The sequence below is a fragment of the Grus americana genome, chromosome 26 (assembly GCF_028858705.1).
Source record: "Grus americana isolate bGruAme1 chromosome 26, bGruAme1.mat, whole genome shotgun sequence".
NCBI lineage: Eukaryota > Metazoa > Chordata > Aves > Gruiformes > Gruidae > Grus > Grus americana.
The window spans coordinates 5,714,333-5,731,614 of record NC_072877.1 but is presented as its reverse complement, the minus strand read 5'-3'; the positions used below and the strand labels follow the sequence as shown (position 1 = coordinate 5,731,614).

The window sequence follows — 17,282 nt, the reverse complement described above, 5'->3', positions numbered from 1 at the left end:
TAAGGAGAGTAAGTCCAGCCCAGTGCTGGAAGCTGCATGAGGGAAACACAACATCAACATTCACTCAGCAAGAAACCTGCATGGCAGAGATGGGTTTTCTAGACATCTCTCACAAGGTGGTTCTTTCCACACCAAAATCCTGTTCTTTCTGTTATAGGAGTTTCACGTCCTATGTTTTTAGTGATTTCTAAGAACCTAAACATCTACTGAACAAATTTGCAATGTTTTCTGTGAGAATTTACATACCTAGATGCTTCTGTGCATCTGGTCTCCTGGGTTCTGCAATTCTACCCCCATAGCATAGCATTATTATCATTGCGCTGCTCCAGTAAGGGTTTTACTCCAACAGTTATTTCATTCACCCCACAGCTGCAGAACTACTCGCTCCATGCAGAGGAAAGTTTCAACTACGCTGTTCCATTGGCTTGTTTTGCCTTCTGCTCTTTAAAACAAACCAGAAACCCCTTTTGTTTCTCAGCTCATTATACCAAAGGCTGCCCTTTCTCTGAGCCCCACAGAGAGAGAGCCTGCCCAGTCCCTCACTGCTCTGGAAATCTCAAGTCAACCCTTAAATAGGCTAATTTCTTGCCTCAATTCAAGTCACACCTTACAGTAAAGCTGAACATTTGTGATGGTTTCAGTGCTGTACTAAAATCCGGAGAAATGCTGTTTCATACAGTTTCTCAGAGGAGCAAAACACAGTTGTGTGCTTGGGGCTAGGGAGGATGGGAGTGGAAACACCAGCACCTGCCTTTGTATCAAGAGCAGAGGTGGCACTGGGTTAGATGGAGAAACCCACATCACCTTCTGAGTGCTTGCATCTAGACAACTGTCCTCTGGTAAACAAAAGTATATTCTGCAAATTTTGCACAGTTGACACACCTGACGGTCTAATTCCCTGTCCCACTAGTCCAGAAGAGTATTGCTCTGTCTGACCCAGCAAGAGTTTTGCACTCTCCCTCTCCTATGGCCTGATCTCCAGAGGCAGTGCCTGCTCTGGGCTCTAACACACAGGCGCACACGCATGTATTCAGTTTTGGCTGGAACTCTGCACTGCTCCTTCTTTGCTGCATGGGAGATGTGCTGAGGGAGAATGAACTAGTTGCAAGTTCCTTGTGGTTAAAGGAATATTTGAACTACATTAACAGATTATTCCAGCTGGTGTTGCAGATCCACTGTTGAGCATTCGGATAAATTAGTACTGCCACATTGTCTCAGTGATTCTCACTGTATCTGTCTATACTTGATCTTGTTCCATGCCTCAGACAAGGCTGAGATTTTGTTTTTATTTTACCTGGCACAATGGGTTTGATTTACACCACTAAAAGGAAGCAAGGCCCCAGGCTATGGGGCAGCACTGTCCCTCTCTTTTCAGTTTAGATTTGATTTCCTTCCATTTCAGCACTGTGTGGGGAGTGAGAGACAACTAGTTATCTCCCAGATAGGTCTTTGCAAGTACACAGCTTTCTCCACGAGGCAGGGGAAGTCATCGCAAGGGGACTTTGTTTTCTGGGAGTTTGAATTTGCCAGAAATAAAAAGACAGTCACATTCCTCAAATGGCACAGCAGCCAATGCTAATCTCCTGTGTAAAACACACAATTATGTGCAGGACATTAAAGGTTTTTCAAAGCATAAGAACGGACACAGAAGAAGGAAACTTTACTGTAATGTGGTAATGATTCAGGCTGCTTTTTTCCTCCTCTGCATTTTTCAGACACAGCGATTGCCCACTCAGCTAGGAGCATGCAGGGGGGCTGTCCCATGAACTGAGAAGCACAGTCTGCCGAAACAGGTAAACTCCTGCCACACGTCCCAAAGATGGTGTGAGGACAGCCTTGGCAAAGCTAGCTCCTGGTTCCCATGGAGTTTCTTCTTGTAACACCTCAGCTTGCAAAAGAAAAATTAACTCTGGCGCACCATGTGAGAAACACTGCTGGACTTTAAACTGTCTGAGCATCATACAGGTCTAGAATGTACAGACCTGACCCTCCAAACCCTGAATCTCTGTACTATTAGCATCACATTGTAACCACGTGAACTCACAGGCCACTGTGCAAAACTATACACATACCTGCAAATACAGTTGTACAGCCGTGACTGTTGCTAATCCTTGAAATTTATTACTGAGTTCCAGCCATTTCCACAAATGCTTTGGGAAAGACAATATGTTGGATTAGCCTCATATAGAGGCCAGGAAAAGCCTCTGAGAAATGGAGGGTGATGAAGTGGCTTGGTCAAGGTCACTCTGTGTGGCAGAGACTGGAGCGACTCTAGGCTTCGCCTCCCAGTCAAGCGCCCAAACCTCACTCAGATCTCCCTGCTGCCATATGAGAACAGCCCACAAACCTCCAGCTCAGCTGGACACCTTAGACACAGAATTCTAATTGCAGGATGCAAATTAGAAGAGCTATCCATCTCTAGGCTTAGGACTTTGAGACCATTGTTGGTTGGGGGCGGACAGTTCTTTGCTGTCCCCTGTTGCACAGCTGTGTAGAGGTAGATGCCTGGTCAGCAGCGCTGGAGCACAAGCTCTGGTGATTCTCCAGAAATGCAGTGGGATTTCACATGCAAGAGCAAGTCCTTGCTTTGCAGAATCGGACCTTTCACAAAAAACGGTAATTTGGGATGAATGGCTGATATAATCCAGAGCGGTCATCTGAACTCCGTAGTTTGCACAAAACATTCACAGCAAAGCCTGAAATCAAGTTAATTTTAGGTTTTGGCATTTCACCTTAATATAAAAACATTAGTGTGATTGAGGGGAGAGGGACTTTTGTAAGCTTTTGTTGAAAAACAGTGCTTTTCTGTAGTGAAGATTCATGCAATTTGGCTGTAAATTTGTCTTATTTCATACTCTGACTGTTCTGTTTATATTAAGATCAATTTTTTATGTAAGCACATGCACACACACACATTCTTCCTTTCATAGTAAAAAGAACAATTGCGATTACTTTAATTGGGACATTTTCATGTATTTTGTAGCCTCATCCTCTCGTCATAACTAACCACAGTTTGTACCAGAACCATATCACTGAGAGCTAACAAGATATGAGCTTATGTGTTTTTACCAGTAAACTTGCAAAACTATACTAGTTCTGGAAAAAGCTCCTCTCCCTACACCTTTGTTAATTTAGGTAGGATACATCTTTACACATAATTACACACGGTTTTGTTATACTTTTTCTCCATATTTATACCCGTCTACATCTATATTTACCCATACAAACACAAAATGAAAATACAATTAATGCAATAAAAACTTAAAATAGAATTTTCTCCCAGATTGAGATGTTCCTGGCCAAGTCTGAGCTTGAAATACATTTTAATAATCTCCCATACACTCCTGACAGAACAATGTTTATCAAGGAAATGCAACTGACACTTCAAAGAGATACTAATTATTTAGATCCCGTGCTTAGTGAGCAATTTACACAAATAAACATTCCATTACTCCATGATAAAAGCGATAAAGTTTTCTAAAAAAATACATATATGATTTACATCACCCCATCTGATGATGTTTTGAATGTAAAAATAACCTCATTAATGCTGACAAGAATGCAAACCTAGTCTCTTGAAAATGTGAGAAGACCACAGGAATCCCATGTGACTCTGACTTCCCTGCCTTATTGGAAACATCTGTGTCTGCTGGTAACCTCAGACCATTTCCAGGTTTGACTCCAAAAGGAAAAAAAAAAAGAGAATTTCAGAACCTTTTTGTGCATCTCAGCCTCTCTGGGTGCACTTCAAAACGGGTCCTGAACATCCCTCCCTTTTCCTTTTGCTTTGGGATAAAAGATGCTTTTTTTTAAAAGCCTTCTGCAAACCAGACCAAAGTTTTCTTCATGGTTTGTTCTTGCAAATGCAGACGGGCATGTGGTCAGTTGCTGCAGATACAACAACATACTGATCAGGACCTGTTGCTGATATCAAAAGCCACAGCTTGCGTGGAGCTGTAGTAGTAAGACTGGCTCAGGTTGCTGCCATGCTACGGGCAGGCATCCTTTCGGGCAGGCATCCTTGAAGAGTCTCAGCTCTCTGTTGTCCAGGAATATCTAGCACTGTATCCAGCATTACTAGTCAGTTATTTCTGTGACTGTACCTTTTGCAGTGAAGAAACAGTCCTAGTACGAGGCATGTCAACCTTGATTAAAGGGTTCAGGGCATGAACAGACAAGAGGCAAAGAAGAGGGATCGTCTGAGGTCACACAGAGGAGAAGGACTGGAATCTAAGCTTCACTCCCCACGTTATCCACTGCAATGTATATAAATTGCAAATTTATTAGTCACTGCCCTTGAACCAATGTCTTGTTACAGACTGATGTGAACTTCAGGGCAGGGGACGTCTTGACAATTTGCATGGTACCTTGGAAGCTGCACAGGCTCCGGCAGATAAAGAGTAACAATTAGTCAACACAGTGTTTGAAGCTGAATCCATCGTTCACTCTACGCAAGCGATCTTTTTGAACAGCTCAGCTCATGTGCTGGCAGTGGATAAAGTAAATGATTATAGCAAGGGATTGCTTATATAGGAAAGTGATGTAACCCTGCAATTAAGTCCAATTCCTTTTCAGGCTCCAAAGCAAACAGAGATGCCTTTCATCTGGCTTCACTTTTTTATGTTGACCGGTGGGTGAATTAAGGTGCCCATTTGACAACACCAAGAGTCTGAAATCTGCTTCCCTCTCTTCTTCATGAAAGAGAAGGAAGGAGGTACAAACTGCTTTCAAAAGGGCTCCTCTTTCTAGCTCTTAGGAATATCATATGCTCAAAGGCCCCTGTCTGCAAGTTTCAGGCCACTCTTTACTAGCCATAAATTTTGCATGCAAGTGTTTGAATATTTATCTAGCCTGAGAATGCACCATGTGGTAGGTTTTTAATCTGGTGGCTCTGTTTGAGCCTGCTGGTTACTGTAGGATGCTTTGCTAATCACTGATTCTCTCATTCCTAGGACATGTCTATGGTGTAAAGCTGGCAGTTTGTATGTAGCTGGCAGCGTGGGCACACTCATTTGCTGCTAAGCAACTCTGGATTATTTATTCAGTTTGTGTCGTGAAGTCTACGCTGAGCAGCTGCACGGTGTGATTGAAGCCGAGCTAGTTAGTCTGAAACTCCTCTGGGTGAGTGCCAGGTAGGCAAACCAGAGCGCCCAGCCCAGCCTCCATTGCCCAGCAGTCCTGCAGAGGACCTGGGATAGGAGTGATGGATGCCCTGGTCCCCTTCAGCACCCTGTGGAAGGATGGCATCAGATGAAGTTAGGCAGTCAGGAAGAAGCTGGAAAGCTGAAGCTGCCCTGCCTTGTGCAGTAGTACCTCAAAGCCACATATCTGACTGCCCGAAGCTTTCTGTCATCTGTGACTGGCAAGGCTGGGTTTACACCAGCGCGTCAGGGCTGAAGTTTCAGACCGGCTCTGCCTGCACTTTAAAACCACACAACTGACTCGGGGTTGTCAATACCAGCTCTGATGAGCCCTCTTGGTTGCCAAGCTCAGTAGAGGACTCCTTTACCTACACTTCCCAGAAGAATAGGATCAAATCTAAATTTGCCAGTGGACAGCAATTAAAGCCCGCCGACTTGCCACCATTCACCCACACTGAAGATTTTGTAACCTGGTGAGGACCAAGTCTGTCCTTGCTGTGACCCTGGCCCATGCTGCCTGCTCCAAAGGACCTATCTGGAACCACATGGAGAGGCCACAGAATTTATAGCTGAGCTCACCACTGCCAAAATGACTCTTACAGCTCTACCCTGCTGGCTAATCTTCAGCGCTGGCAAACCCTACACCAAAAACACATGGTTGGGAGAGCATCCTCATGTCTGTGCAGGGCTGCCTGGGTGTGAGTGTCCTCCACAGTGCTGTCCTTCACCATCTCCTGCACTAGGAACATCTAAACCTGTTGGATACAGCCAGTTGGCCTCAGTCTGCATGTCAGGTCAAGGAGGTGACGTGCTGTATCTCAGAGCACTGTGTCAAAAGACACCTTCCTCACACTAGCTGTCAGCCATAAGACATACCATATGTTTGGTGGTATTCCTGGCATGTGACCTGGTGTACAAACATGCCTGCCAAGTCACCCGGTGCACAGGCCATGCATCCATCACAAAAGTGGTCCTGGTTTTGGACAGCCAAGGATTGAAACACTGTTGCTGTGAGTCTTGTTGCAAGCTGGAGAGATGCTAAGAACTGTGTCCCAAGTTGGACAAAGGAAACGATGAACAGATTATTAAACCTCCACTTCAGAGGAAGGATCGTGTTTATGTGTTTATAAGTAATCCTGAGGCTCTCGTGTCATGGTACTGTGAAAAGTCTCCAAGCTAATGGCGGGGATTGGATCCACGATCATCCAAACCAACCCTGACTTCCCAGGCAGGGGATTCTGGCCACACAGCTGTTTGCACGTGTAGAAATTTCCCATCATTTCAGTGCAACACATCTGATCCTTTTCTTTTGCAACACTGTCCTACAGACACAGGTTTCATTTTGAAAAAGATTTTCTGTGGAATTGCTCCTTATCCTTGATATTTTTTCTTGCATGGAAAGCAAACTGTTCACACTGACTCAGGACTATCTGCATTGAAGGCACTGACAGTTGCATTTCCATGCTGCCATCCCCATCAATTCAGCACTGACCTTCCCACTGGATTTCCAATCACACCAGCACAGTAACGTGTTTTATGAGATATATGATGTTTGCTGACCTGGGAGAAGCCACTAGCCTTAAGGTAGCCTGAATCATGCAGCCTTTGTATCCTAAGGTTTGGATATGCATTTAAATTTCTCTCAGAAGAACAGCGGCACAGAGAAGAATAGAGGGAGATTGGCAGGGATCAAATAGGGCTTAGAGGCTCCTTATTTTTTGAGGTGTAATTTTTGCAACTGTTTTTGCAATCTTTTGCTTTTCTTTTTGACTAATTTGTCTCCCAAGGCAGAGTTGTAGATTGTGGTAGTTCAGTTAACAGCAATATTGCCTCATTCCTTCCCAGTCCCTTGCACACAAGCCTCTAAATGTTGTAAAGGCAACCTACCGAATGCCCAGCTCTGGTAAAATCCCTTTCTACATCTACAAAGGAGAAAGTGAGGTATGACAGACTGAAACTAGTATCCAAATCACAGGGAATGTCTGTAGCAAGATGGGAGATGACTCAGAAATCCCAAAGCTGAACCCAGTGCTTGAAATCTGGATTCTTCTCTCTATTTTAAATCTGAAATAAGGAAATGACCCCCACATTTTGGCTGAAGAGAGGAGGGGAAAACCCTGCTTAATTCTGCCATTTCAGCTGTGTAAACTAACAAATGTCATTTCAGTGTTTTACAGTGAGTTATCACATTGGTTTTGCCTGTACTGTTGGGAGTGACATCACCTGGTAGTTATGTCACTACTGTAAAGGAATCAACATAAACTGCTCACTTAAGTCTGAAAGTGATTAAAAACATCAAGACTGTCACTCAGGGTTATTCAAAGACAATAAACACTCAGAGATCATAGCTTTGTTTACATGAAGGAAAACAAATGTTCTAAGAGCAGTCTACCCTCACAGAAAGTCTGAGAAGCACTTCATATCTACACAGAAAAGTGCCCAAACGTTTGCAAGTCTTCCAGGAGTCAGCTGGAGAGAAACGGGTATTTTAGCAGCTCTAAGCCTGGGTGCATTTTCAGCCAGCTTCTCTTTCACACTAAATTATACTTGCACTGGAGTCAGAGATCCTTTCTAGCACAGCAGAATCATGAAGAGCTTTATTTACTTCGAGGCTGGATCATATAACATCTATATGGGCTAATTCTGCTCTGGCTTATGCTGACAGGACACAGAACTGCATGTCTACGAGATACATCACCAAAAAGGGATGGAGCCTGCTAGGAGCACTAGTATAAATCGCTGCTAACTGTAACAGGTTCAGTTAAACAGCTCTGGATTTTCCCTAGCATAAGTGGCATCTTTCATGTAAATAATCATAGTTTGCCAAGTCAAAAAATTATTCATAGAATAGGCATTCTTCAAACCCTGATTTCTGTGGGAAAATTGCTAGGCATTAGCAATCTGTATGTTATGACCTTTTCTCCCAGAAATCAGTATCACACTCAGTGACAACATATTAGCAAATCTTTCCCCTAAAGGAATAAAATATTAAACCTTTTTATTCACAGAAGTTCATTGCTCCTGTATTCAATGGAAAACCTTACAGAGAGCCAAATGTTAGAGAGCCGTGATTTTCCACCAAAAAATTACATTGGTGTTTCATGTGCAGTTGAGTTTCTTGAAGCCTTCACAGTGCTACACAGTTAGCTTTGGGCCAAATATATTCCTGAAGCAACTCCAATCTCCGTTGTTGATTTACATCAGAGGTGTGTAAACCAACTGCATAAGACATTAATATAACTGCCATTTTTTACTGTGAGGTGAATATAGACAGCAGCTCAGAGAGATGTAAACTCTCCACCCTTGGATTTGGAACAGCCCTGGGCAACTGGGTGTAACCATCTACATTGCAAGGAGTTCAGGGATTTCTTGTGGCTACGACAGGGATTTCAATCCACCCACGTTGTGTGCCTTGAACACAGAGTAAATTTGCAAAGCTCAGGTGCAGCTGTCATGCTCCCTGTGTGTGTTGGCCACTTCAGTGCTCAGCGAGGTACTGCTAGAGATAGTTGGGGAGAAGTGTCCTGAAATGGTTTGGGAAGCACCCAAACATTTAATTCCACTGTAAAGGAGGAGATTAGTACCTTGGAGATGAGGGGTAGCTCTATAGCATCCTGCTGTCATACACAGTATCATTCCTGTAAAGTGACCATTCTCTTCAATGGTTTCTGTTTCCACCCACAAGCACACGTTAATGTACAGAAATTTGCACAAACCCAGTTTTTACTAGAAATATATGGGAATACTTCCTCCCTCTCACACAGCAGTCCAAACCTCATTCTGCAAACTTTGCTTTGTAAAAGTGCCCATGAAGTTTAAATTTCTGTAGCTATATATATATATATGTATGTATGTGTATGTTCAGAGTATTATTCCAGAATGTAAGATTTTAATGAAGGAAAATATGCAGAAATATTCCTTACTATTCATTAGAATTAATTATGTAATTAATTGAAAGTAGCTATATTATCTAAGAACAAGACTGTACTGGGATCTTCAATGGATATTTCTGTCCCTGCACCTGGACAGTTTTCATACTTCAAACTGTATCAGTCAAACTGCATGAACTGCAGTTGCAAACTGCAAAAGCTGATAGACATGACTGAATTTTTATTTCTAAGCTGTCATAAGTGTCTGCCTTCAGTCCCACATGCAAAGGCAGTCAGAAACTTTAGAAGGATTTTATATTTCCCTAGCTGTAAAAAAAAAACGTTTTGAGGCACAGTACCTTGTCTCCGGGCTGTGGGCGCATCACAGATACACGGTCATAACCCTTCCGCAGCAAGACCCAGAGAGCATCCAATTTCCCCTGCAATTAAAAGAAAGACAGTGTTATGCGCAAGAACAGTGCGCTGTGTAAAGTGCAGTGCAGGGACAATGCAGCTTAGACCTACACATTTTTTACTTAACTATTTGCTGTGCTCGTACAAGATGCTGGAGAGCAATGTTTTCTCTCACGGAAACTTGCTCCAAACTTGCCGCAAGTGCAAAGGAAGAGGCTTTCAGATGAGCAATAAGCAGATATGTCTGACAGTCAACAGTATCGTGTGTCTAGCCTTTATGTGTTCTTCTGAAAATCTCCAAAAGTAATAGGTGACTTAGATACCTCCTGGGCTGAAAGTCCAATACCTGTTCAGCTCCTGACCTCATTGCTAGCAAATGCTAAATCAATGCAGAAAGCAATCAGGTGAATTTATATGATGCATTTCCTAACTATTCTGCCTCCTCCTCCGGCTGGCTGAGTGGCTTGCCTCTAGCTCTAGGTTACCACAGAGACATATTAGAAATAATTGTGATTTATGTGTCAAAACAATCTGCCTGGGAGAACTGACTGAAAGACTGTCTCTCCACACAGCCAAGACAGCCGAGTCACAGCCAGGTGCTGTGTAACCACCCACTTCATCTTTCATGTCAGCTACGTCCTAGCAAGAGAGCATCAGGTTACTGGGTCTCACACAACCTCCCCAGTCCCACCCCACGTGTCAGTTAATATCTACATGTTTCCAGGTAATAACACACATCTTTCAAATTTCTCCATTCCTATAAGCTCAGTGTCAGCTGCCCTACAGAGGCTGCCTTCAGCACACTGCACTGGGCTTGACAAGCTGTTCACCTCGCTGTGTGGTCTCATACCCAAACGCACATGCACGGACCCAGACAAGTTTTTCTCAAAACTCAGCGTGTTGAAAGCTCTTGTTGACAGAAAGTTTGGTTGAGATGTGGGGTCAGACCCTCCCTGCAATACTTCTCTGCAATGCAGACAAAGCGTTCATTCCTCATTGAAATTCAGCAGCGACACAAAATGCCAAGCCTGTGGTTATTTTCCAAATGAGCTGAACAAGGCCAGAAGGAGCAGCACAGGGCTCTGCAATGTAGAAATACCCACTGAATCATTTCCTCTGCAACATACATCTGCTGCTGAAGGATTCCCTGCTATATCCCCATACTAATCGGCCAGGGTTCCACCTTCAAAATGGATTCAGCTTCTAGGACACCTGCAGAAGAGTTTACCTGAGTGCAGCACATTGGCTGGCTCGGTGGAAGACTACAGATATATTACAAGCTGAAGATTAATCTATCAAACCCTCTTTCATATTCAAACTTCATTTGACCCTTGGTCTGTTAAGTGCATGATACCCAGAGATTTGTAAAAATTTCTTGAGAGGGTTAACAACAGACAGTATTTGTAAAGCTTTCTGTTAGTATTGTTCCAGATGCTACAAATGCATGATATGCATTTGATACAAATGATATAAAAGCAGGCACCGTGAGTGAAACCCCTACCAGTAATACTCAGTAAGCTTTACTGTATCTGCAGGGACGAGACAAGCTACTCTGAGAATGTACAAAGTTGTCCCTTGGTACAAAACTACTTCCTGCAGTCAAGAGGATCAAACCCAAAAACCTAGCTACCCTTGACTGGGCTCAAACGCATGTACAATTGCTACCTGTTTCCTGGAAATAAAGACTACAAAAATTTTGTGAGAGCAGAATTGCCTTGTGTAACTATTGTGGGACAAAATTAAGCAAATGGAAATGTAAGGTGAATGCTGCAGTGGTGGTGGGAAAAGAGCAAGTAGCTTTATTAGCGGTAAGGAAGCTTGCTTTCCTGACAGCCTGGGTCTCAGGGCTGACAGCGAACATCAGTGTCTGTGAAGGTGAGACCTCCCTGACACCCAGGGTATTTATAAGGTCTTTCTGTGACACTGGTTCTCTGGTATCTAATTAAAGACTTGGTGCACTCAATGTATACGTTTCCTTGCATGGGGATGGAAAGTCTGTCTCTTCCCTTTTCAAGAAACCACTAGGGCCGTAATCCTCCTTGAGACCTATAGTCCTCAACCAGTGCATTGAGCCAATGGTTCAAAGCTTTTGGAGCTGGAGGGATACATGGGTGGAGACAGACAGACAGAATAACTGCATAGATCTTGTTTCCATAGGATACTGGGGAAAAGACTTCCTAAGGTGAGAGCCAGGAAAGTCCATTATTCTCAAAGGAAGCAAGAAACTCCTCTGTCAGACTCTTCTGCATTTGGACAGCACAGTCTCTTAGAGCTAAGGGAAGCCATCAGTGTCTATCCCAATCCATCTTTCCCTCTAAATCAGCTGGTTGAATCTCTTGATCTCCTGTCCCCTCTGACAACTTAAGAAATAAATACATTTTTCTTCCATTTCTCCTTTAGGAAACCAGAGGGAAAATTACAACTTTCCATGGAACAAAAAGTCCTTTTTATTCCACAGTCCTAATTTCCAAGAGCCTACCAAGATTTCTTGGGAAAAGCCAAGAGCTCCATCTTTGGGAGTCTAAATGGAGCTTCAGGGTCTGCCTGAGACATCCAAGCAGAAGAGAGGGAGAGCTGGCCATGGAAAGGGTTATGTTGCTTGAAGAAATGAAAATGGCAGTGCATTCACTTGGAAATATAAACACTTCTGTGCTCTCCAGTGGATGGGCTGTGTCTCTGTTTGGGAACGCCTTTGCAATTGAAGCACAAGGTCGCTTGGAGGAAAAAAAAAAGTCTGGAGGCAAATAAAGCTTTGAGTCCTACTAGATATGAAGTCCAGAAAGAAGAAACAATCAGAGCAGATGAAGGAGGACACAGTTCAGCCATTGCTTTAACATGAACACGTTCTCTCCCTGAATTAATGGTTAATTCATCACTGTATTGCCCCTGGTCTAGTGAATGACCAGATACCTGGAGTGCTCCTGAGAACTGGTATCTGGTGGTGTCAGAGGCAGTTTTGTAAGCTGCCCATAAATCCAAGCCGCCCTTGGGCCCCTTCCAGCAAGGAAGCTGTGCCATGTCAGCTTTGTAAATCAAGACAGGAGAGACAAAGGCTAGAAAACGTGCCAGGGTGACATGGCTTAGTAAATGCTTAAGTAGCCTCCACTTAGGATTCACCTGAGGTTTCTTTCTGAGAGCACCAGTTGTGGCTCAACCTCAGCCTTGAGGCAGGCTCTGCATGTGAGTTTTTGTGGATGAGCAGTGAGTTTAGCCTTGTCTTGTGGTCCTTTCTGCGTTGTTTTTTAGAGATTGGTAGTGGTCCTTTTGAAGTCAAACAAGCACTGTAAAAGCTCTGACAAGGAGAAAGAAAGGAGAGGTAGCTAGGTAGATGGGTAGATAAAAGCAGAGGTAGGAATAGAGGTAGGAGGAAAGGGGCTGACCAAACCAAAGCATACAGAGCTGCACAGCTGGCTGTCGCAGGGAGCATGTCGTGAATCAAATTAAAACAAGAGGCATGATCCTTTATGATCCTTCACTTGCACCTACGTTTTGTGCTGCCCCTCCCTGTGTCAGAGGTACTGAGGATTTGGCAAGTTTCTTAGGAAGTTTTTGGACTTGTCATTCTCCTTGGATTATTTCACTGTCTTTTCAAACTGTTGAAATGATATTTTAAAAGCAGGGTAATCCAGTTGGCATCGTGCTACATAGTAGCAGCAGCAAATAAGAATAATAACAATAACAATCTGTGAAGTGTCAGTAACCGCATTTGGTAGCAAATAAATCCCTAGAGCATTTTAAAAAAGCAATCTATCCACTCTCAGCTGTCTACCTACCTTATAGATGTAACTCTGGGAAGACTAACAGAGAGAGGGAGGAAGAGCTCCATCAGATAAAATGGTAAAAGGCAGAACACTATGTAAAGGCTGGCACTTGTGCTGCACGGAGAAAACGAGCAAGATGACTGGCCCTAAAATGTGAATTTCCTGGCTCTTGGTCAGATTCAAGCTACCTTGGTTCGCTGTTCCTGAGATATAATTCATTGCCCTCCTCCTTTACAAATGATTTTTTAATTTTTTTTAAAGTAGCTTGTTACATGCATATTTATCTACCTTCCAAAGAGGTGTTTCAACCAGTCCAGTGGAGCGGGTGGAAATTTCATATCTGCTTTAACCAAAGGAGTTGAGTGCACTTGGAGCATGGGGATGAGGGAAAACTTAAGCTGAGTATCAGGAGACATTTCCTATGGGTGAGGTCTGGTAGTCTCTGAAATATTCCCCCCTGAGAAATGGTGGAAGCTTCTATGTTATTTTAAAAACCAGACTGGAAAAAGCAGTAAGGGATAGATTCAAGTTAGCAGTCCTGCTTTGGCTGAGAGTACAGACCCAATGACCTAATAGGCTATCCCTCCTCGCCTCCCTCTGCCTATTACCACTCTGTGATGTGATAGCTTCCCTGCATAACACAATGCAAATTCATCTTCATATGCTCACATCTTCAGGACAAGAGCTTCTGCCAAGAGCGTTGATGAATTTTGCCAATTTTGCTAATTCCTTATGGCACAGGGAGAGTAATAGCAGGACCCCTGCTTCATAGGAACGATCCCCTCTGGTTTTGATGACTGCTCATGATTGTCCGTGTGGAAAGTGTTGGATACAGTTATCCTGTCCGCATACACTGGTTTTTTTTTGGGTGCAGTTCAATAAGGGGTGTGGTGGCAATTAATAATTAGGTAAATTCTTGTCCACAGACAGACTCAGGCTACTAAATACTATCCAGATGTGGAACACTGGAAAGTTATGGGAGTATTTGGATATGGGATCTTGGATTGGAACTGTCCTTATACTGTATACAATTTGAATGGTAGATAAGAGAGATATTTCTAAAGGAATTAAGAATATCTATCACCCATCAGATATGCCTAATATTTGTAGGCCTCCTTATAACTGAATTCTTGCTGTTACAAAGTTAAAGCTGTTCCTAGTCAGAGTCAGAAATGAACTTGAACCCATTACATGCATTGAATCTTTCCTCCAAGCCTCTCTGGAACTTTAGAGAATTTCCAGCTGGGACGCAGATCTGCAAACTTGCCTCCTATGTTCAGAACTGATTTCCTGCCATGCTGAATAAACTCTGAAAATTAACTGAAAGTCTCCCGAGGCTGTAATCCAACACTGTGAGCTGGTGAAGGACGAGGGGAGAAACACAGCACATCTTCTATGGGAAAGGAGCCAGCTCTCAACTAACGATCTCAGGTAGCAGTACCCACATGGATTCCAGCTGCCTGAGCGTGTATTCAGGGCGCTCTGTGCTAAAATCAGTGGCTCAGCTGCTCGGTGGTTGGAGTGTAGCTTTGTGTGCTGTGAATGCTTCTGACTGCAGCATGCAAAAAGCAACTGAGCTGTGTCTCTCAGCTGGATGAGGTCACTTCCATGAGCACACAGTAGGAGTGAAAAATCTCCCAGACAGGATGAGTGTGTTTTACAAATGCTTTGCACTGATGCAAAATGGCAATGCAATGCATTTAGGAACAAAGGAGCAGCTATATGGGATGGCGATTACTGCATTTCCCACTCTGAACTGAAAACAGTTGACTCTCTAACCTGTCCCACTATGGGAATGAATAACCTTCGTGAACACATGCTGAAGTCATTATAACACAATTGCAAATGACTTGTTGGTAGGCTATGTTTATTGGATGGTAATCTTTAAGGGGGAAGAGAGAGGGGGCATTGGACCAAATTTTCAAAGAGGCTCACATTTCCGTATCCTCCGGAAACCACTCTTACTCCCTTGTGCATCTTTGTCATTCCCATCACTGGATTTGAACCAGGTGCAAGATCAATGGCTGAGGAAAGCCAAAACACATGACTTGCCCAAATTCCTATGGGCACTGCTTGGAGGTGATCAGTAACAAGAGACAACACAGGGAAACCTGGGTGTACTGCAGTGTAATATATCTGCACTGCAATAACTTGGCTAGTAGAATATGTCTGACTAGATTGACTGCCACTAGGGAGGAAGAAAACCTCTAATTTCCAGCAGTGAGGCACTTCCCTGCTCCCCAGCAAAAAGTTTAAGGTGAGCTCTATACACCAAAAAGTTTACAACCCCACAACAGTTACACACCCCCTCTTTGCAGACTACTTGCAGATACATTGCCTGCAGAGGGTTTCTAAGTCCCTAACTTGCATCTTCACTCTTCAAAAAGGGAACCCAGCTCCAGTGGTGCAAGCCTTGCACTTGGATATGAATTGGGCATTTTCAGTCTTTTTGAGACTGATAACTACAGTGCTGCTACAAATAGCCCCAGACTGAAAAGAGACAAGGAGGATATTAGCATTTCCCAAGAGTTAAACCTGAGAAAGAGGAGTGTGAGATTATTCTTTTTTTCTTTTCGTTAGAGTATTTATACAGTAGTTAAGCTGCCCTCCTTTCCTGAGGACAACTTAATTTGTCCTGAATGCAAAAGATTAGCTTTCTGACATCAGAGTGCCCTCACGCCATGCCCTGGACGATGCAACTAATAATCTGTTTTGTGTGGTTTGTTCCTCTTAAGCCACGAGAGGCATTCACATACACAATGAAGAGTTTTGCTTCAGTGAAGTATTCAGTTGCTTACTTGTTTCCATTTTGTACACTGCTAACCATTTGTATTAGTGAAGATAGACTGAAGAACAGCTGCCCGCCCTTGGGTCAGATGGCAGAGAAGGAGAGCTCTTCCCAGTTCTTGTGGGCAACTGTTGTGCAGCTTTGCAGTGCATGTGACCTGATATCAGTGTGAATTTGACCTTCCACATCTGAGGCACTCTAACTTCAGCCAAACACTTCTTGCAGGGCATCCCCTCCTTGTGAGGTGAGCACGCTGCCCTGCAACAAGCCATCACCCATGCCTGCTGGCAGACATCCATCTGCTGCACTGCAATCCTTGATCTGCTGAGGACAACTCTCCCTGGTGACATTTAGCAACAATTTTCTTCCATTTTTCTCCCCTCCTTCTAAGGAAAGATGATGCTATTTATGCCCTACATCTCAGGGAATATGCGGTGTGGACTAAAGGGCCTGCCCTTGGAAGTGCAGTCAAGTCTGTAAGCACTTTACAGAAGCTAACTACATGACTGGAAGAGGTCAGGATCCTACTCTGGTCTAAGAAACCAATGCAACCCCAAAAACTTATTAACCTGGTGGGCAATTCCCGTTGCCCCATGTGGCTCCTTTCTATAGCACCTCCCTAGGCACATGTTCAGTGGGACTCCCTCAGGCACAGCTACTCTAGCAGCATCTGGAAACCACAGGTTTGTGGACAGCTCTACATCTTCACCTTGGATGTGAAAACACTTAATACAGATCTCCTGGAAACATCCTGTGCAGTACAACGCTGGACTGGACTCACCTTGATTGGAGAGTACCACTTCCGAGGAGAGGAAGGCCTGCGCATGTTGTTCACAAGATTCCTGGGTTCAGGGAACTCGTATTCCTGTTCTGGCATCTTGACTCTGGCATTCTTGGCTTTCTCTAACTTAGCACCTTCTTCAGTGGAGCCCTTTTCTCCCCAGCGCACCTGAAAAGACAGTGTCAGGGCATATTACAATAGTAGCTGCTGCAGAGGGTTACATCCCTGCTGTAATAAGTAGATCCTGGTCCGTGTTTTCCCAGTGTCCAAATCAAAGGTGAAGAGCAAGCCACAGGCCGTGAAGCTTGTTTCTAGACTATACCCCAAACTTTGAACTTTTGTGATTTATGAGAAATGTGAGAGTGGGGAAGGTTTTCAGAAAACTAAAAATATTTCCTTGTAATTTGTATGGCAACACTGCCCCTGTATCCCAGGCGTGGACCAGGACCTTACTCTACTAGAAGAAAAAAGATGGTCCCAAACGTAAGTAATCTATGTTTGGCTCTCAAATATTCCTACATGAAAATA

The 17,282-nt window shown here is 43.7% G+C and overlaps 1 protein-coding gene across 3 annotated transcripts in view; it reads right to left on the bottom strand.

Moving 5' to 3' along the window:
• The window catches only part of ANTXR1 (ANTXR cell adhesion molecule 1), a 111,518-nt gene that overhangs the window by 15,118 nt on the left and 79,118 nt on the right, over positions 1–17,282 (bottom strand). For all 3 annotated transcript variants that reach the window (XM_054804439.1, XM_054804441.1, XM_054804440.1), the window contains 2 exons: positions 16,755–16,922; positions 9,370–9,450 (listed from right to left, as the gene is read on the bottom strand). In XM_054804439.1, coding sequence (XP_054660414.1) covers positions 9,370–9,450; positions 16,755–16,922 — 249 coding nt within the window. The remainder of the gene's footprint in view (positions 1–9,369; positions 9,451–16,754; positions 16,923–17,282) is intronic.